The sequence below is a fragment of the Salvelinus sp. IW2-2015 genome, linkage group LG4q.1:29, assembly GCF_002910315.2.
Source record: "Salvelinus sp. IW2-2015 linkage group LG4q.1:29, ASM291031v2, whole genome shotgun sequence".
NCBI lineage: Eukaryota > Metazoa > Chordata > Actinopteri > Salmoniformes > Salmonidae > Salvelinus > Salvelinus sp. IW2-2015.
The window spans coordinates 34,400,809-34,421,727 of record NC_036842.1 but is presented as its reverse complement, the minus strand read 5'-3'; the positions used below and the strand labels follow the sequence as shown (position 1 = coordinate 34,421,727).

The 20,919-nt window shown below is 46.7% G+C and overlaps 2 protein-coding genes across 2 annotated transcripts in view; one reads left to right on the top strand and one right to left on the bottom strand.

Moving 5' to 3' along the window:
- Positions 1 to 7,548, top strand: part of dennd1a (DENN/MADD domain containing 1A) — a 132,931-nt gene extending 125,383 nt beyond the window's left edge. Inside the window, exons 20-22 of the mRNA XM_070439563.1 lie at positions 2,634 to 2,962; positions 3,841 to 4,075; positions 4,285 to 7,548. Of these exons, the coding sequence (XP_070295664.1) occupies positions 2,634 to 2,962; positions 3,841 to 4,075; positions 4,285 to 5,397 (1,677 nt within the window). The 3' untranslated portion in view covers positions 5,398 to 7,548. The remainder of the gene's footprint in view (positions 1 to 2,633; positions 2,963 to 3,840; positions 4,076 to 4,284) is intronic.
- A 4,065-nt stretch (positions 7,549 to 11,613) lies between these two features.
- On the bottom strand, positions 11,614 to 20,602 carry LOC111960912 (protein crumbs homolog 1-like). The gene is made up of 9 exons (XM_023983073.2): positions 20,437 to 20,602; positions 20,170 to 20,283; positions 18,559 to 19,527; positions 17,500 to 18,089; positions 16,937 to 17,102; positions 15,831 to 16,701; positions 15,377 to 15,490; positions 12,571 to 12,697; positions 11,614 to 12,247 (listed from the first exon to the last, which is right to left on the bottom strand). Exons 1-9 carry the CDS (start codon positions 20,582 to 20,584, stop codon positions 12,026 to 12,028), a joined length of 3,321 nt encoding a protein of 1,106 aa, XP_023838841.2. The 5' UTR covers positions 20,585 to 20,602; the 3' UTR covers positions 11,614 to 12,025.
- Between the last annotated feature and the right edge of the window lie 317 nt (positions 20,603 to 20,919).

The following is a 20,919-nucleotide window of genomic DNA, read 5'->3' as shown; positions in this document are numbered from 1 at the left end:
GTGATGATGGAAGATGAGGATGATGAAGGATGTGTATAGTGTATTATGAGGAACTAGGTGGATAAGAAGATGATGGTGATGATTGAAGATGGGTGATTTGAGGATGTGTATAGTGTAGCTATAAGGAACTAGGTGATGGTGATGATGAAGATGGGTGATTGAGGATGTGGTATAGTGTAGATTATGAGGGAACTAGGTGATGAAGTTGATGTGGGATTTGAGGATGTGTATATAGATTAGCTTATGTGGAACGTAGGTGATGACGATGATGGTGATGATTAGGGATGTGTATAGTGTAGCTTGGTGGTTCTTACTGTTCAGGAGCTACTCTCAGGCCCACCGTTTGCTGCAGAGTCCTCTTGGCTTACCTGAGCGCCTAGGTGGACCCCCTGTGGAAATATAAAAAATAAAATCAAACAAACAAACTATTCCAATCGAGTGACCACTAACGGACACAGACACAGAAAAATATTGTGCACATATGTTAGCCCATAGATGTGCATAGGTCAATACACATGCTTAGACATTAGCCCGTATGTGAATATCAGGTTGATAGGAAAATGTCATATTCCACATAGAATATAGTGATTTTCTCCTGTCTGACACCAAAGACATTCTGCAAAAAAAATGTGGTGAACCCTAAACCCTTATTGGTGGAGGATGTGTCATAACAGAGCAACCCTACAGCTACCACCTGAGACCAGGTGGCGTCAGAGGTCATGGGGTTGGGTGAGGGGTAAGAGGTCAAATGTAATCTGGTATTTCCAGCTGCCCTGGCTGCCCCCAGCCTGACCCTAACCCAGAGGGTCAAACTCAGTGGGAGGAGGTAGTTAAGGGAGAAACTACAAGACAATTAGTGTGGTGTGTGTGTGTGTTGGGGGGGTTAGGGTCAGCTGGCTATAGAGGAGAGCTCTTCACTAAGAGTCTGGGAAACAATAGAGACAGGGGAACAATATAGTGTCTGGGAAACAATATAGTCTGGGAAACAATAGAGTCTGGAAACAATTGGGAAACAAGTATAGGGGACAACTATAGTCTGGGAAACATATAGAGTTGGGAAACAATATAGTCTGGCAACAATATAGTCTGGGAAACAATAGAAGACTGGGAAACACGAAACAAATGGGAAAACATATAGTCTGGGAAACACTAAGATAACTGGGAAACAATATAGTTTGGGAACAATAGAGTCTGGGAAACAATAGAGTCTGGGAAACAATATAGTCTGGGAAACATTATAGTCTGGGAAACAATATAGTCAGGGAAACAATATAGTCTGGGAAACAATAGGACTGGGGAACAACTATAGTCTGGGAAACAATAGAGACTGGGAAACAATAAGTCTGGGAAACAATATAGTCTGGGAAACAATATACTCTGGGCAAAAATATAGATCTGGGAAACAATAAGAGACTGGGAAACAATAAGGTCTGGGAAACAAGATAAGCTGGGGAAACAATAGGAGGACATCCTCTCTCTTATCATCTTCATCACCTAGTTCCTCATAAGCTACACTATACACATCCTCAAATCACCCATCTTCATCATCACCATCATCTTCATCACCTAGTTCCTTATAAGCTACACACTTACCAAGGTCTGCAACTACAACAAATTGTTTTAGTTTTCATTTGGACAGGGTTCTCCAGCTCCAGTGCTGGATAGATACTGGATGTGCAGGCTTTCGCTCAAGCCCTGCAGTAATCCAAAAATGAAGAACACAATTAGTTGATTATTTTGGACTGGAGTTGGAGAACCCTGTCCTATACTAATAATGAAGAACTTGCAACTATACCCACTACCATGTTATTGACACATACACAAACACTTCATCTACACACTCACTACCAGAAACGCACATATTAGCCACAGTATAATGTATGCAGATACACACCATGATATCCCTGGAAACCCTCTATTTATGTTGGTACTCAGCCCCACAGTCCCAGAAGCATGTATGAGAGCTTCTGAGGGCTAGTGTAGCATGAAGCTAACCATTGGGAGTTAGCCAATTTCACAGTCTCCTGAGGTGTAGAGTAGCATGAAGCTAACCATTCGGCATTAGCCAACTATTCTCAATAAATTACACCTCGGGGTTTCCAGTGTTTTCAGTTCATCTAGTGTGTGTTTGTGATGTAACTGTGAGAAAGGTTCAATCAAATATTCATGGAGTTTTTAGGCTGGACTTGGCCACTAGATTAACAAAGCTGTAACAATCTAAGTGTGTTATTCAAAGGTTGTGGGAATGCTTATTTGTTTTTTTATACAATGCGTGGGTCTAATCCTGAATGCTGATTGGTAAAAACCACTTGATTGAAGACCCACAGACTACACTCAGACTCACGTTTGGTGAAGTCTACAGATGTTTGCTGCCCTCTTGTGGCATATGAAAATAAGTTGTTGGATTGGTCTGATGTTACCAATGAAGAAAAATATGTCACAGGCCAAGACTGAGATTTCTCTCTTTCTGTCTTTTTCAATCATCTCTCCATTTCTCACACCTTATTGAAAAACAAAGAAATCATTCAATGAAATTTAAAGTGTTCTGTTCTATATCTATCAGTCATACATCAATTATTTTTTAAAGATAACATTTCACACAAAATCATCTGATATACAAAAAATGATTCAATTTTATTTTTCTTTGTCTGTCTCTCTTTTCTTCTCTCGCTCCTCTCTCTCTCTCTCTCTCTCTCTCTCTCGCTGCTCTCTCGCTGCTCTGTGTGGGATATGGGATATCTCTTTATCTCTCCTTCCTTTTCTATCTCTGTCATTCCCTTTCACTTTCTTTCTCTCTCTGCCTATGCTTATCTACCTCCCCCAGTGGTGGCCGTCCCACACGTCACTACACAGTCTTTCTGTCCGAGGACTCATCAGGCGACGAGCTGCAGCACGAAGACGACTCCATTGCCAGCTTCCCCGAGAACTTTCTCTTCTCTGCCCCCTTCGAATGGTCACCCCTGTACGCTGTACTCCTACCTATGATAATGCACTCACTTCATTGTGTAGTGCTTCTTTGATTGGCTTATCTCCGTCCGGCTCAATGCATGATTGGGCGGCTGATCCGCCACTCTTCCAATGTTTTTTCTTTGATTGTTTTTGATTGGCTGAACACGATCTCTTTCTGCTGTCTGCATTAGGTTTTGTGGTCCATCTCTCAAATGGTTTTTGGCTCCATTGCCAGCAAACATTATAATCTGCTGCAATAGTAGCTTATCATGTAGCAAAAAAAAGCAGGCCTCAGTCAGGCAAGTGTAGCGACAGCAAGTGTAGCGACAGCAAGTGTAGCGACAGCAAGTGTAGAGACAGCAAGTGTAGAGACAGATTTCTGTTCAAGCAGGCAGAAATACAGCATCATCCGTTTGCATCATATGATGTAGGATGTATTTCTGCCTGCTTGAACGGCAGTAAGCTCAGGTACACATGAAAACATGACATGACCCTGAGAATTGATAGAACATCGCTCCAATATGCTCAGAAATTATATAACATTCAAAATGGTTGAATCTTTCCTTTAATAATCGTATCTATGTGCTGGGACTGTAACAGTGTAACTGCTCACAGGGTGGGCAACTCCAGTCCTCGGGGGCCTGATTGGTGTCACACTTTTTCTCCATCCCTAGTAAACACAGCTGATTAATCAAATTGTATTCCAAACAGAAGATCATGATTGGTGTCACAGTTTTGCCTCCAATAATCAACTAATCAGGCCCCCGAGGACTGGAATTGCCCACCCCTGTCAACAGTTTACTGTACTGCATGTGACAATATTAATTATGTGCAACTGTGCGTGCAGCCGTGCACACATGCATGTAGCTAATTAAATAATTTGTCCGACAGGCCGCCTCCTTACCGCTCCCTGAAAGAGGCGGAGGGGGGGGAGGAGCCCATCAGCGGCCCCTCCTACACAGCCCCGCCCAGCCCAGTGATGGAGAAGTTTGCTGATATCAACCTGCTGGGGAACATGTTCAGCTGCTTGGACGAGCCTGAGGGACAGCAACTCAGCCTGGCCAAGAGCCTGGAGGACCTCCGCACACCCAAAGACCCCCAGGAGCAGCAGAAATTAATCTACCAGGTACTAGAGGACACGTGGGACATGGTGGCTACAGACCTGAATCAAAAATGGATTTCAGGGGTCTGAAACTCCCGGTTTGCGTGCCAAAAACAGCCCACAAGCCGGCTAAAAAAATTCTGTGGTCCATTAACTATACTCATGTTACATTATATAGCATTTGATAGTACAGGTTATCAGCTGTTTTGTTCTCTTGTTTCTTCCCTCTGTAGCGGATGGACCTGAGTGGCACCCTTCCAGGCCTCAAGCACTCCAACCCCTACAACAAGATGTGGAGCATGCATGGGCAGGATGATATGGCCATGTCCGGACGGGTGTCTCCGAATTGGGACCGACCCCTGTCCGTGCCCCCCCCTGACCTGGAAGAGCTGCGGCCCCCTAGCCGAGAGAGCTTCGGTCCCGGGGTCCTCGAGCGGCCAGATCTCTTCATCACCCCCAGCCAAGGGGAGTGCATCACCATCCCCCGCCCCCAGGGGAGGAAAACCCCAGAGCCAGGTAAGGTCTTGGGTCCTCCACCAGTGCCCCAGCCCCGGACCAAGCCGGGGGTAGTGGGGGATGGTGGGACCACTACAGCAGGGGGGCAGGAGTTCCGGCAGGCCCTTGGGATGGGGGGTGACCTGATGCTGCAGCCCACCAAGATGGACTTCAATGACGGGAGGGATGTGGACCTGCTCAGCCTCCTGGACCCCCTGAACAACCCGGCCCAGACCACCACCACCACCCCAGCCTTGGCAGGGGAAGGAGCAGACACCCGGTCCAGTGCCGAACCTCCAACCTCCAGGCCTGTTCTCCCGCCACGTCCCTACCCTCAGAGCCTGCCCCCCTTCCACCAACACATGCCCCTGAACCCCTTCACCCCGCCCCTCGGCTACTCCACCCACAGACACTACTCGCCCACCGTAGCAGGGAATCCCTTCGGCGGCGGTGCCTACGGGCCTCCCGCCTCCGCCTATTTCCACGCCTCCCCCCATGGTCACCCTCCTCACCCTCTTTCTACAATGCCGGGGCTCTACAGACTGTCCTCCCCCGTGGGGTCTACCCTCCCTCCTGGTATGGGATCCATGCGGTCTGCCTTCCCCAGTCATGGCGGTCCTCCCCCCACCTCCTCAGGCAGCCACCATGCTCTCTCTAACCTGTTGGACTCCCCCTCGGTCCCCACCCCTAGCCTTGCCACTAGGGTACTGCCAAAGCCTCCCAACACTGCAGAGGACTCCAACGAGACTCAGGATCCCTTTGGGGACCTACTGGCCATGGCTAAGCCGGCCGCTGCACCACCTAAAAAGAAGGTAGAGGGCCTTCGGGGGAAGTGGGAGACTTTTGACTAACCCCCCTTTCCTTACTTTCCACGTGTGGGCGTTGTCTTATTCACCTCTTCCCTGCACCAGCTTATGCTGCTGACCAATGAGTAACAGAGTCTGTGTCAGGCGACCAATCAAGAGGCTGGGTTCCAAGCTGTCCCCTCTCCCCCGTCTCCCACTCTGCTAAATGTCGCAGTTCACACCTCACTCTTTCTCTCTCTCCCTCTCTCTCCCCCTCCTCTCTCCGTCTCTCTCTATGTCTCTATGTTTCTCTCTCTCCTCTCTCTCGTCCTTCAGTCTGGAATGGGACTCTCAACCCGGCCTTGCTTCTTTCAGTACGCTGTATATGCCAACCATGCACAGCCCATGCTAGCGCGCTCTTGCACAGTGTCCCTTGGTGTTAGCTGTGTGTGTTCAATGCCTTCACTTAGACGTTAGCTTAGCTCAAACTGGAAGGCGTGTGGCCTCTAAAACACATCTTGACTCTATCCTGGGACCCGGCACCAAAAGGCCATCATGTCTCAGAAACTGTCAGAGCCGTGTCTGTTGCTACGATGGTAATGCTAATCATTAGAGTAGCTAGTAGTTTGTGGATTTCCCAGCTTAGCGGTGTTATAGTCCGATCTGTGGCACATCACTAACATGCAGTCCGTCCACCCTCAATGTGTTCAGCGGCGTCATGTTTTTAGAGGAAACTCTCGAATGATACATGATTTTGTTTGCCTGGACTAACTAATGGACCGTTGTCATTGACTGAAGCAAATCCACCAGAACATTTTGACTGAACGGAGTTGGTTATGGACCTTGGTTTACGTTATGCCGGTTACAGCAATCTTTCAGGTGAAACTTTTGCTAATTCATTTGTCAAACTTTAAGAAGCCATGATTGTAAATTCCTATGTAGTAGGAGGAGAATATAGAACAACCATGTTGCACCAATCATGTTTGCTATTTAAACTCATCCCATGTATTCCCTTTTCCCCTTGTTGATTTTGGCCTTATTCTAAGTGTTATCATGTTTTCTGTGTCTGAGGACAGTGATCATCTACTACTGAGTCACTGGCTGCTTGCTCAGTGTGCTGCTACTATGTGTGCAAGAGTGTAAAGTATGTACTGACAAAATGGCTACCGTTGTCGGTTGCGTTTGCAACCGATTGCCAGTGCGCTTCCGTTTGGATCCGAAATGACTCAAATCAGGACCTAGACCAAGAACTAAGACGACACTAGTCTGTGACACTATAGGACGTTTGTCCCGACAACTGCTACAAGTAAACCCCCACCACCTTGTGGGTAATCACATTCATGGAGTCATAGGGGCTAACATTTGGGAGAACTCCTACATGCTAATGCTAAAGGCTAGTGGTGTGGTGGAAGATACAGTAAGGCTGTGGAGCAAAATCATGTCAAATTATGTCTGTGGAAAATTGAATTGGAACACATCTTGGTCCTTGCTTTGTGTGTAGAGGGAACAAAATAGAATGTACAGTGTATGATTGATTAAAGAGAGATATCAAGTACTGTGTCGGCTAATACTAGAAACATTAAGTAAAGTTTCATCTTTTGGAGCTCCTCCTCAGAGTTACGCGTTTCTCCTCTCTGGTCACAACAGCTTATGGAGAAAAGAATCCATTGAATCTCTGGGATACTTCATAAAACGGCACTAATGAGTTAGCAAGAACTTCAGTGACATTTAAGTCTTTCTTAGTCCATCCTGAAATGGTTTGCAAAATATTTCCCCCAGTTTTAGACGGTGATTCACCTATACTGCAAAATGCATCTATAATATGGACCTTTTAATTGATTTTGTCAAAAGGTTTTGCAAAATAAAGCCAAAATACAGACTTTTCTCTGAAGCGCGGTGTTAGTGACGTTGATTAGCTAGTCATACATTACTCAAGTTAGCGATAATTCATTCACAAAGGATTAGTAATAATTTGTTGTCAATATTTACCTGGCTATATCTAGACATCCCTAAGTATTCATTGTGTTTATAAGAAACCTTGATTTTACCAGAGCCTACAAAAATAATACATGGGATTTGTATATCACTTTTCAAGGAACCCTATGGTTTGTATGCACCTTTCTTAGGGGCTGTGGTAACTTCTGATCGACAATACATTTGAAGTGTGGTTTAAGAATCCGAGCAATGCATTAAATTAAATCTCACTCTAACAACTTGTCAAGACAGTAGCACAGTATTTATTGAATGAGTGAACATTCAGTGACAACAGTCTTTGCCTTACCGTCAAGGATACTCCATTATGTTTTAATCCATATCTACGTTGGGCAAAAGTCATTGGTGTGTCTATTTATTGCTGATGTAGATGGTGTCCATACCTCCACATCCCCTTCCACATCCCCTGCATCTCCCCTCCACATCCCCTCCATATCCCCTCCCCTCCACATCCCCTCCATATCCCCTCCACATCCCCTCCATTTTTCGTTTTTTCTGTTTCTTTTCCTCGTTTGTATATCTCACGATTATAAAGAACACAGTCACACAATCACTGCCTGGCTTCTTTTCATTCCCTTCTTTAGCTGGTAGTTGTACTGATTCTCTTCTTTTCTAGCCATGTTTCTGTCTGTCACTCTCATTGGATCTGCAGTGTGATCTGCTTATTGACCAACCTATTCCCTGAAGTCAAAGACTAACTATTGCCTCTTCTGAAGATCCTTAGTAGTGTCTTTTGGACCTTGTGTGTTAATAAATTGGGTTCGAAGAAAGATCAATTGCTTTCTCATGATGTTAGTTTACAGGGTTTTTTGGGGGCAGATTCTGTTGGCATGTTGACCATTTAGATTCATATCTTATGAGCGGAAACACCCAGATATAAAGGTAAGGTATTTCAAATCGGAACCAACAGTTGTTCCTCAAAGCTAGGCTCAGCTGAACTAGGCTAATGCTAACTAACTCCAAAAGCTCCAATAAATTGACGGGACACTCGAGCAACAGTATCCATCGCCTTATAATTGAAAGGTGCTGACTCAGTTTTCTCAGTGTTTTTATTATAAGAATCTCCCGCTATTTTTTTATATATTTTTTTAACACATACTTACAGTTCAATAACAACAAGGTTGTGTTTGTGTAGAATCCTCTATACAGTGCGGTCTTCATTGCATATTTTGAACTCTTGCTTTTTATGCAAAACCTTGTATGAACAGTATCAACATAAGAAATGTCCAGCGTCACTGAAAGTAGAATGTGAGAACAGTGCAAACTAATGCAGATATCGAACAACCCAGCAAAGAACTACAGTCAAATCATTTCTGACATAATTTACAACAATAAGACACAAACGTTTAGATTTTCCTCAGTATATAAAAGAACTAGGATTAAAGTACATCAGTGTTTTCTCAGTATATAGTTCATATTTGTATCACATTACTTTTCGCTAAAGATTTGATGGAACCCACTCCTCTTATTCTTCAGTTGGGTCTTGCTGTGACTTGATGTTTGCATTAAGAAACAGTGAAGCACTTCACTTTTAAGGAAACATTTTTTGTACAATACAGTCAAAGTCCAAGTATGACAAAATGTTTGAGAATGTGACAAGAAGATAAAGGCATAGTGACATTTTGCCTTACTTTCGTTGTTTCCAGTCACATACTTACAGTACGCCAGCTTTTGGTGAGAGTGACATCTTCAAATAAGGACAGGTAAATATACTGTACAGCGTCTCAGGCTTTAACACAGATATCTGCATCGTCAGTTTGTTTAAACGTCATAAAAAAATATTCTAAATCAGAAACTTCTATCCTGTTGTTTCATCACTAATCTAGCTGCTCAGAAAACCGATTGTCTTATCCTCCGTTTGTAAACAGAAGTGAGCATGTTGCACAAAATGAGCGGAAGAACATCCTTTGTGCACATGAACGTGCTTAATTTCAACTTAAAATCAAACACAAAATCAAACACGTTTGAACGACCAAAAATATACAAACTATAGCCTCTTCACACAAAAAGAAAATCAGTCATTCAAATTTGGGAAGGGGTAGGGATTGTGGAGTCCGACAGAGAGCGAGGTCTCACAAGGATGAATTTATTCTCCAAAATGCGTGCTCTACCAGTTCTAGAACTGTGTAACCTTGAGTGTGTAGTGGTGCCACAATTCCACATATTGTGACCATGGAGGATAAATTAGTCTTATGAGCAGAGTTCCTGGGGGGGAAGAGACAGACATGTCTTCAACAGGCAGTACATTGTCGCGTAGATTCTTTGCTAGTGGTGACTAAAGTGGCTTTGTAAAGAAAACCAACCCGTTGATTACAGTTGCTTTTGGCCCATAGACTGCTTAAATGGTGCAGAACCATTGAACTTTTAGTTGTAAAAGTTGTAAAATACTGAACCTCAGATTGTTGCCCTACCTTTAACCAAGAATTGCAAGGCTCTAGTAAGGGTGTGGGTAGGTGGTGCCCCCTGTTTATGTATTTCTTAAAAAGAGAAGTCCATCCAGTCCATCTTCCCAATGCTCACTCCTAGAGCATATGCCTCCTCTCCGTCTGTGGGAGACAAGCGGTTGTCCTTTGGTCCTTGGGCCCCCCAACCAGGATGCTCCAACTGTCAGTTCTACCAACCAACCCCCACTGCCCACCCTCACTCCTCCAACTGTCAGTTCTCTACCAACCAACCCCCACTGCCCACCCTCACTCCTCCAACTGTCAGTTCTCTACCAACCAACCCCCAAATGACAAGCCCCACTCCTCCAACGTCATTCTCTAACAACCAACCACTCACTGCCCAACCCACTCCTCCAACTGTCAGTTCTCTACCAACCAACCCCACTGCCAACCCCACTCCTCCAACTGTCAGTTCTCTAACCAACCAAACCCCACTGCCACCCTCACTCCTCCAACTGTCAGTTCTCTACCAACCAACCCCCACTGCCCAACCCCACTCCTCCATGTCAGTATTCTCTACCAACCAACCCCCACTGCCCACCCTCACTTCCTCCAAACTGTCAGTTTCTCTACCAACAACCCCCACTGCCACCCTCACTCCTCCAACTGTCCAGTTCTCTACCACCCACCCACTGCCAACCCTCACTCCTCCAACTGTCAGTTCTCTACAACCAACCCACGCCACCCTCCTCAACTGTCAGTTCTCTACCAACCAACCCCACTCCACCCTCACTCCTCCACTGTCAGTTCTCTACACAACCCCCACTGCCCACCCTCACTCCTCCAAACTGTCAGTTCTCTCAACCAACCCCCACTGCCCCGCCTCACTCCTCCAATGTCAGTTCTCTACCAACCAACCCCCACTGCCCACCCTCCTCCCCAACTGTCAGTTCTCTACCAACCAAACCCCCACTGCCCAACCTCATCCTCAACTGTCAGTTCTCTACCAACCAACCCCACTGCCCACCCTCACTCTCCAACTGTCAGTTTCCTAACCCAACCCCACTGCCCACCCCCACTCCTCCAACTGTCAGTTCTCTAACAACCAACCCCCACTGCCCACCCCCACTCCTCCAACTGTCAGTTCTCTACCAACCAACCCCCCTGCCCACCCTCACTCCTCCAACTGTCAGTTCTCTACCAACCAACCCCACTGCCCACCCTCACTCCTCCAACTGTCAGTTCTCTACCAACCAACCCCCACTGCCCAACCCCACTCCTCAACTGTCAGTTCTCTACAACCAACCCCCACTGCCCACCCTCACTCCTCCAACTGTCAGTTCTCTACCAACCAACCCACTGCCCACCCTCCTCCTCCAACTGTCAGTTCTCTACAACCAACCCCCACTGCCCACCCTCACTCCTCCAACTGTCATTCTCTACCAACCAACCCCCATGCCCACCCTCACTCCTCCAACTGTCAGTTCTCTACCAACCAACCCCCACTGCCCACCCTCACTCCTCCAACTGTCAGTCTCTACCAACCAACCCCCACTGCCCACCCCTCACTCCTCCAACTGTCAGTTCTCTACCAACCAACCCCCACTGCCCACCCTCACTCCTCCAACTGTCAGTTCTCTACACAACCAACCCCCATCTGCCCACCCTCACTCCTCCAACTGTCAGTTCTCTACCAACCGGGCGCTTCCTGCCCCGCCATGCTCGGCACTGATCGCACTTTTTTATTTGGTACCGTGTGCCTGGTCTATGTCGGCGTGCCGGTCCGCGCCTGAGCGGGGTCCAGGCTGGGCGGGGCAGGACACTGCGCGAAGGCAGGTAGAGAGAGCGCCGGCGGGGGAGGCAGAACACCCCCACTGCCCACCCTCACTCCTCCAACTGTCAGTTCTCTAACAACCAACCCCCACTGCCCACCCTCACTCCTCCAACTGTCAGTTCTCTACCAACCAACCCCCACTGCCCACCCTCACTCCTCCAACCCTCACTCCTTTAACCTCCACTCCCTCCCCAAGATCCTCAAAACCACTCACACATTAGATCAGTCCATCAAACCACAATTACACGGCACCACTGGGTCAGTAACATGTCCATCCGTCCAGCAGGGGGAAGCAGATCATCTCTTCTCCTCCTGTATCTCCTTCCAGCCAGCTAGACTGACTATACAGAGTCTATTGTCTCAAGTGAGTCTCGCGCACCTGCCAGCAGTGCGGTGCTCTCAGATCTGCTTTTGCAGCTTTTTGTGTTACGCTGCATAGCAACATGTTCCGAGCACAGTTCTCGGATCAGCTTTTATGACCCGATCAGATGAGCCGCTCCTCTGGGGGAACCTTGAGCATGCTGTCCATCTCCAGACGCGCCCCGGCCACCTCCTGAGTGCTGGGGCTGTAGGCGCCCTCTGACTGGCGTTTCTTGCGGGCAGTGAGCACCATGAAGGTGATGCCGATGACAGCCAGCAGGACACAGAGGCACACCAGGGGGATGGCTATCACCAGCCACGGCACCCTCTCTTTCTGGGGCTGTTTCTGCAAGGCGGGAAAACAATCAAGGAACCAAGGGAGAAATGTCAGTGATGAGTAAATGACTATGGCTAATTCTAAAATGACCAAATGCAAAACATTTTTATTACACGTCATAATAATTTGAATGAATAAACCATTATAAATGATTAAATCTTTATAAATACCATAAAACATTTATAAATGTTATTAAGGCTCATGCATTGTAAAGATGAAATACTTATAAATGCTTATTAATGTTTACTAATCATGAAAGAATTTATTATAGATGATGAATGCAAAATTACTTCGACGAGAAGGAACAGAATGAAGAAGTCAAGAGTTCTTACGCTTGTATCGCAGAACAGACCGCTGTAGCCAGGCAGGCAAACACACCAGAACCTGTTGACTCGATCGATACACGAGCCACCATTCTGACAGGGGTTCGACTCACACTCATCTATCTCCGTTTCACACCTGAGGAGAATAACACAATAAGGATATTTAAAGTCTAGACCAGAGCAAGCATCATGTGAGATATACAGTACCAGTCAAACGTTTGGACACACCTACTCATTCAAGGGTTTCTCTTCTTTTTTATTTTTTTACAATTTTCTACATAGAATAATAGTGAAGACATCAAAACTATGAAATAACACATGGAATCACGTAGTAACCAAAAAACTGTTAAACAAATCAAAATATATTTTATATTTGAGATTCTTCAAAGTAGCCACCCTTTGCCTTGATGACAGCTTTGCACACTCTTGGCATTCTCTCAACCAGCTTCACCTGGAATGCTTTTTCAACAGTCTTGAAGGAGTTCCCACATATGCTGAGCACTTGTTGGCTGCTTTAACTTCACTCTGCGGTCCAACTCATCCCAAACCATCTCAATTGGGTTGAGGTCGGGTGATTGTGGAGGCCAGGTCATCTGATGCAGCACTACATCACTCTCCTTCTTTGTCAAATAGGCCTTACACCACCTGGAGGTGTGTTGGGTCATTGTCCTGTTGAAAAACAAGTGATAGACCCACTAAGTGCAAACCAGATGGGATGGCGTATTGCTGCAGAATGCTGCGGTAGCCATGCTGGTTAAGTGTGCTTTGAATTCTAAATAAATCAGTGACAGTGTCACTAGCAAAGCTCCACCACACCATCACACCTCCTCCTCCATGCTTCACGGTGGGAACCACACATGCGGAGATCATCCGTTCACCTACTCTGTGTCTCACAAAGACACGGTGGTTGGAACCAAAAATCTCATATTTGGACTCATCAGACCAAAGGACAGATTTCCACCGGTCTAATGTCCATTGCTCGTGTTTCTTGGCCCAAGCAAGTCTCTTCTTACTGGTGTCCTTTAGTAGTGGTTTCTTTTGCAGCAATTCGACCATGAAGGCCTGATTCACGCAGTCTCATATGAAAAGTTAATGTTGAGATGTGTCTGTTACTTGAACTCTGTGAATCATTTATTTGGGGTGCAATCTGAGGTGCAGTTAACTCTAATGAACTTATCCTCTGCAGCAGAGGTAGCTGTGGATCTGTCTTTCCTGTGGCGGTCATGAGAGACAGTTTCATCATAGCACTTGATGCTTTTTAGACTGAACTTGAAGAAACTTGACAAGTTCTTGAAATGTTCTGGATCGAAGTACTGATGGACTGTCGTTTCTCTTTGCTTATTTGAGCTGTTCTTGCCATAATATGGACTTGGTCTTTTACCAAATAGGGTTATATTCTGTATACCACACCTACCTTGTCACAATACAACTGATTGGCTCAAACGCATGAAGAAGGAAAGAAATTCCACAAATTAACTTTTAACAAGGCACACTTGTTAATTGAAATGCATTCCAGGTGACTACCTCATGAAGCTGGTTGAAAGAATGCCAAGATTGTGCAAAGCTGTCATCAAGGGAAAGAGTGGCTACTTTGAAGAATCTTACATGTAAAATATATTTTGATTTGACAGGCTCAAAATTGTTCTGAAACTCGTCAGTCTATTCAAGTTCTGAGAAATGAAGGCTCTTCCATGCGAGAAATTGCCAAGAAACTGAAGATCTCGTACAGCGCTGTGTACTACTACCCTTCACAGAACAGCGCAAACTGGCTCTAACCAGAATAGACAGAGGAATGGGAGGCCCCGGTGCACAACTGAGCAAGAAGACAAGTACATTAGTGTCTCCGGGAGTTGCAAAGAAAAAGCCATATCTCAGACTGGCCAATAAAAAGAGAAGAATAAGATGGGCAAAAGAACGCAGACACTGGACAGAGGAACTGGGCCAGCATCCCGGAGTCGCCTCTTCATTGTTGACGTTGAGACTGGTGTTTTGTGGGTACTATTTAATGAAGTTGCCAGTTGAGGACTTGTGAGGCGTCTGTTTCTCAAACTACACAGTCTAATGTACTTGTCCTCTTGCTCAGTTGTGCACAGGGCCTCCCACTCCTCTTTCTTTTCTGGTTAGAGCCAGTTTGCGCTGTTCTGTGAAGGGAGTGGTATACAGGGTTGTACGTGATCTTCAGTTTCTTGGCAATTTCTCGTGTGGAATAGCCTTAATTTCTCAGAACAAGAATAGACTGACGAGTTTCAGAAGAAGGTTCTTTGTTTTTTGCCATTTTGAACCCGTAATCGAACCCACAAATGCTGATGGCTCCAGATACTCAACTAGTCTAAAGAAGGCCAGTTTTATTGCTTCTTTAACTAGAACAACAGTTTTCAGCTCTACTAACATAATTGCAAAAGGGTTTCTAATGATCAATTAGCCTTTTAAAATTATAAACTTGGATTAGCTAACACAACGTGCCATTGGAACACAGGAGTGATGGTTGCTGATAATGGGCCTCTGTACGCCTATGTAGATATTCCATTAAAAATCACCATTTACAACATTAACAATGTCTACACTGTATTTCTGATCAGTTTGATGTTATTTGAATGGACAAAAAAATGTGCTTATCATTCAAAAACAAGAACATTTCTAAGTGACCCCAAACTTTTGAACGGTAGTGTATATATTCTGGTATCCATCCCTATCATCCCAAGCAGTTTTTTCCAAACGGTGGTACCCTGGAATGCCTGATTTGTTAACAGCTGTATTATTTTGTGCATGTCAACCATTTTTGTTCCACACTATTGAAAGGAGTTTGGGAACTTACCTCTCCCCTGCAAAACCGGGCACACAGGTACAGTTGGCCCCCCACAGTCCGTCATGGCAGATCCCGTTTTCACACTGAACATCCTCTTCGCATGTCAGTGGAGGATAAGTCCACCTGTGGGTGATGTACAGAATCACACCTTCACAATGGCGACTCAAAGCCTGTTTTATCTTCAAAACTATCCAATGTCCATAAATAGGTGTATAAATAAATATCAAAAGTATATAATCATGCAACTTATATTTAGAATATCCCTTTGTCACTTTAATATATTTCCATAAGGTATTCTGTATTTGATCTGAAAGGTTGAGAAACTCAATATAAAACTTGTGTAAAACACAAATATGAGCAAGCTAGATAAAAAATAATCTGAGAATCTGTTGTTCCACATGACAATGATCCCTGTCACATACTGTGACACTAATTTGTTGGTGTAAACAGAAAGTCTACTCACTGGCAGAGTGGGCCGGTGAAGTCGTCTGTGCACTCGCAGGTGTAGCTGTTCACCCGGTCCATGCAGGAGCCCCCGTTCTCACAGCCATGTTCCTCACACTCATTCAGGTCCTCTTCGCAAGAAACGCCCCCATACCCCGGGTTGCACACGCACTCGAAACCTGCCAACTCATCCATGCAGGTGCCGTGGACGCAGGGCCCAGATGTGCACTCGTCCGTGTCCACCTCGCAATTTTCTCCCTCCCAACCTGGCTTGCAAACACAGTCAAACTTGTTAAAGAGATCCTTGCACATGGCGCCGTTCTGACAGGGGTCCGAATGGCATACGTCCGCACTCGTACAGCCCATATGAATCTCCTCGTCGCTCGTTCTGTGGAAGTGGGCAGGCTGTGGCGGGTGTAGGTCATCCACAAATGGTAGATAGACCCCGCTGACCCTTACGGCGCCCAGGCAGCCTGTGAAGCTCTCGGCGATAGCAACCTCCGCCCCTTCCTCGTTGAGGAAGTGCAGGGCACCTGCCTCCTCTGGGGTGCTGCTGGCGTCGGTGATGCCATCCACGGTGATGACCCAGTGTGACGCCTCGCTATCCGGGTCAGCCATGGAAATGCTCACCCGGTGCCAACCGCCGTCGGCCACGTGTCGCACGCCGGAGAAGGTCAGCACCTCCACACTGTTGCCACCGTGGATCTCGACACGGATAGAGGAGTCCAGCAGTCCCACCAGTAGGAGCTCGGCCCCGTGGGAGGCACGGAGCAGCACGGCGTTCTCTGAGCGGGTACGGAGCTCCAGGTACACGTGGGTCAGAGACGAGCCCAAGGAACCCTCTGCACTGTACTGCACCGGGTTGTTCTCGAAGGTAGCGTTGGTCACACCTGAGGGTCAACAAGTGGGTAAGACTTCAGATGAAAACACCACCTTTTTGTTTAAGCTATCTAGTATGCATTTTGTGTGTGGGGGATTTTTCTCATTCATGCAATGACAGCTATACACTAAAGTAAATAAAATGGCAATGCTTTTGAAAGAAAGCAATGGTGAAGAAACCCTAAGTAGTTTTGCAAGACTTGAGTGATTTTCTTCAAGCTGAGAATTAGTTTAATATTTCCTCACACTCATATCCATCAGTCAGGTCCACACAATGTCCACCATTGACACACGGGTCACTGACACACCACACACGCGTCTCGCAGGTCTTCCCAGTGAAAGCCACAGGACAAGAACATGCAAAGCCGTTCCAGGTGATGGTGCAGTCTCCTCCGTTCTGGCATGGCTCCGGCTTCAGACCAAAAGAATATTCGGTGAACATTTAAACAACATTTAGTTAATTTTAGTCCAGTCACAAGTCACTGAGTTGTCCTCATTCATTACTGACAATGTCCTTCTATTTCAAGATAATCTGAATTTTGATACAGTTGACATGTCACATTTACATCCTACCCCTCATGTCTGTAGTAGTTGATCAAATCAAATTGTATTTGTCACATGCGCAGAATACAACAGGTATACCTTACCGTGAAATGCTTACTTACAAGCCCTTGAAGCCCTTGAACAGTGCAGTTCAATAAATAATTGTCATGTGTCAGTTGTCTTATACCATGGCACGCTTCCGGTTAATACAATATTATTACACGTTATTACAATAGGGGTCCTGGTATGAGAGTAGTCAGTCCTACCTGGCAGGTGTTGTCGCTAATACAGCCCGGCTCTACATTCTCAGCATCGGAGGGGAAGTAGACCTCTCCCTCTGAGTTATTTAGCGTGCTGTTCCATGCGTCCACGTCCAGATGTGCTCCGTCCAGACGCAGGTCCTGCAGGCAGCCCTTGAAGTGTCCCCCCCAGGCCTCAGAGTTTTCACCCTCCCTGGGGAGACCCCCTACGTAGGCCAGGTCCCCACTGTGCACCTCCACCTCGGGAACCTCACCTATTCCGTAGCGCAGGCCGGCGTGCTGGAAGAACACCCGTCCATACTGGACCTCGACGTGTAGAAGTTGCTTCTTGCCGGTGGTCACGACGATGGGTGCCGTCAGTGGGTGGCTTTCGGGGACGGAGCTGACCAGGACTCTCCCCATGCCCAGGAAAACATTAAAGTAGGCCTTGCCCTCTTCTCCGTCCTCTCCGGGTCGCCTCAGCTGGAAGAGCAGGCCATCGGGCTTCAGAGACCGCAGGAAGAAGGAGACGCTGAAGTTGGCGCCGTGATCAGTGCCAATGTCATAGGCACTGTAGCTCACAGTTTCCTCATGGCTGTATGTCCAGGAGGGGAACTCTGTCAGAACAGAATTATAGGAAATAAATACAAACTTGAACCAGAGGAATAAACCATGTGTACCTGGCCATAGAAAGACATTAGGTAACACTTTATTTGGATAGTCAGTAACATTTGAACTAACTATCTACTAACCCTAGCCCTAAACCCTTATCCTAACCCTAACCTTAACCTTAGCAAGCAGTTGGTTTTCAACAGATAGTTTGTTGATAGTATGACCATCTGTAAAGCATCTACCGTTGGACTATCCGGGCAATCGAAATAAATTGTAACCAAACCTTAGGGCAAATTACTAATCAAAAAGTGAAGACAAATATCTTAGAAAAATTACTTTGATGAAGTGAGCTAGAGCTCTTGGAATTGCAAATTAGATTAATTAGAAAACGGTCTGGATGGAATTTTCTAAATTAATGTCTTTCTCAGAAGACTGTATTAGCAGATACATTGTTGGAAGGTAAATGTTGCTTACCATCGGAGCAGCTGTGACCGTGGTAGGGCCGGTAGCAGTCGCAGCGGTGGCTGATCCACAGGTCCACACAGTGGCCTTGACCGGAGCAGGGGTCAGGTTCGCACCACTCTGTCTTGCTACAGCCTAGCTCCATCTCATTGGCCTGCTCCTCTGGAAGGTTCTGGGGCAGGATGTCCTTGAAGTCGATCATCAAGTCCTCCACACACCCCACAAACCCGTGGCCACTCTTCGTGTGCTCCAGCAACTCTCCGGGGGCACCGCCCACGTAGACGTGACCGAACGCCTCAGAGGGAACGAAGTGTGGCCCGTTGGGACCACCATCCTTCACCGTGCACCCTTCACTGTCGCATCCTGGACCTTTCAGGTTAAAAACCAGCCCTTCCTCTTCGTTCACGTACACGTCAGCGTCGTGCCAGTCTCCGTCGCTGACCAGCCCAGAGAATGCAACCTCCAGCTCAGCGTCCTCCGAGAAGGCCTTGGCGCGAAGACCTCCACCCACAATCTCCAGCAGGAGGTGGCTGTCGGCATCACCACGGTAGAAGAGCACCATGTCGGGCAAGGTGGTGCGAAAGCGTAGCCGGACTCCCTTCCCATGGTGGTGGTGCTCGGCATGCCTCCGTCTCCTCCTCTCTTCCACTTCCAGGGTGACCATGATAAGTACGAAGCCCGGACTGGAGAATGAGAAGGTGGTGGGGGTGGAGCAGAGCTCGCCGTAGAAGCCGTGGGGGCAGAGGCAGGTGTGGCCATGCTCTTCCTCTTCCAGCCACGGGTGGCAGGTGGCGCCATTCTGGCATTCTTGATCCACGCAGCCCAGGAGCTGGATGTCGCAGTGGTGGCCACCCCAGGGCAGCTTGTCAGGCTCAGCCTCAGGACAGTGGCAGGTGTAGCTGGCTACGCCGTCCTCGCACCATGCACCGCTCAGACACGGCTGGCTCTCGCACTCATCAATGTTGATTTCGCAAATTTCCCCTGCAAATGCAATGCACTATTTCAGTCAGACTTTTGAAGATTGATCAACCTAGAATTGAATCTACAGATCAGTTCATTCTTCTGATATGATAAAAACAGCACAAGGATATACACTGAGTGTACAAAACATTAAGAACACCTTCCTAATATTGAGTCCCCCTCTTTTGCCCTCAAAACAGCCTCAATTCGTTGGGCATGGATGGTGTCGAAAGCATTTCACAGGTATGTTGGCCCATGTTGACTCCAATGCTTCCCACAGTTGTGTCCTTTGGGTGGTGGACAATTGGAAACTGTTGAGCGTGAAAAACCCAGCGTTACAGTTCTTCACAAAAAACAGTGCGCCTGGCACCTACTACCATACCCCGTTCAAAGGCAGTTAAATCTTTTGTCTTGCTCATTCACCCTCTGAATGGCACACATACACAATCCATTTCTGAATTGTCTCAAGGCTTTAAAATCCTTCTTTAACCTGTCTCCTCCCCTTCATCTACACTGATTGAAGTGGATTTAACAAGTGACATCAAATAAGGGATCCTAGACTGACCAGGTGAGTCCAGGAGAAAGCTGTGTCATGGAAAGAGCAGGTGTTCCTAATGTTTTGTACAGTCGGTGTAGATAATACTGAGTTTTTGAAAACCTTACCCATAAATCCTTCCGGACATAAACAGGTGTAGCCATTCACCTGATCCTCACAAGAGCCTCTATTCTGGCAGGGTTCAGACTCACACTCATCAATGTTCACGGAACAGTTCTCTCCTGGAAAGGGACAAAGAAACAACACCAACAACCTTATTCTTTGTCTGTGTGAAATGGCCAAAACAATTCAAAAAAGTAACCAACCTTAAATTTGCTCCTGTGCAACGTTCAATGTTAGTAAAAACCCTCTTCTTTCATTGGACTGCGTCTCACCTGCGAAGCCGGATTGACATTGGCACAGGTATCCGGCAGCGTCTGCGAACCTGAACTCCCAATCCATCTCCCAGTGGGATGTGTCGGAACGCTGGAAACACTCGCCGTCGTTTTCACATGGCTGCTCAGCACACTCATCAATGTCCATCTCACAGTTCTCCCCCTCATAACCTAGGATAACCAATGACATGGAAATACACTGTATGTAGTACTGTTCACTCTAAGCCTAAACAAACTGCACTACTATTAGACCATTATGACACCACCCTCTTTCACTCTCCAGTCGTCTGACAGCATGGACAACTGTACCTACACCAGACATGGACAACTGTACCTACACCAGGCATGGACAACTGTACCTACACCAGGCATGGACAACTGTACCTATACCAGACATGAACAACTGTACCTACACCAGACATGGACAACTGTACCTACACCAGACATGGACAACTGTACCTACACCAGACATGGACAACTGTA

Excerpts from the sequence above, each read along its gene's own strand:
- LOC111960912 (XM_023983073.2), bottom strand. The coding sequence starts at position 20,584 with ATGGACATTGATGAGTGTGCTGAGCAGCCATGTGAAAACGACGGCGAG. Across the intron at positions 12,698-15,376 it reads CCCGGTTTTGCAGGGGAGAG|GTGTGAAACGGAGATAGATG; the intron begins GTAAGTTCCCAA and ends TATTCTCCTCAG. Across the intron at positions 12,248-12,570 it reads GTCTGTTCTGCGATACAAGC|AAACAGCCCCAGAAAGAGAG; the intron begins GTAAGAACTCTT and ends CCCGCCTTGCAG.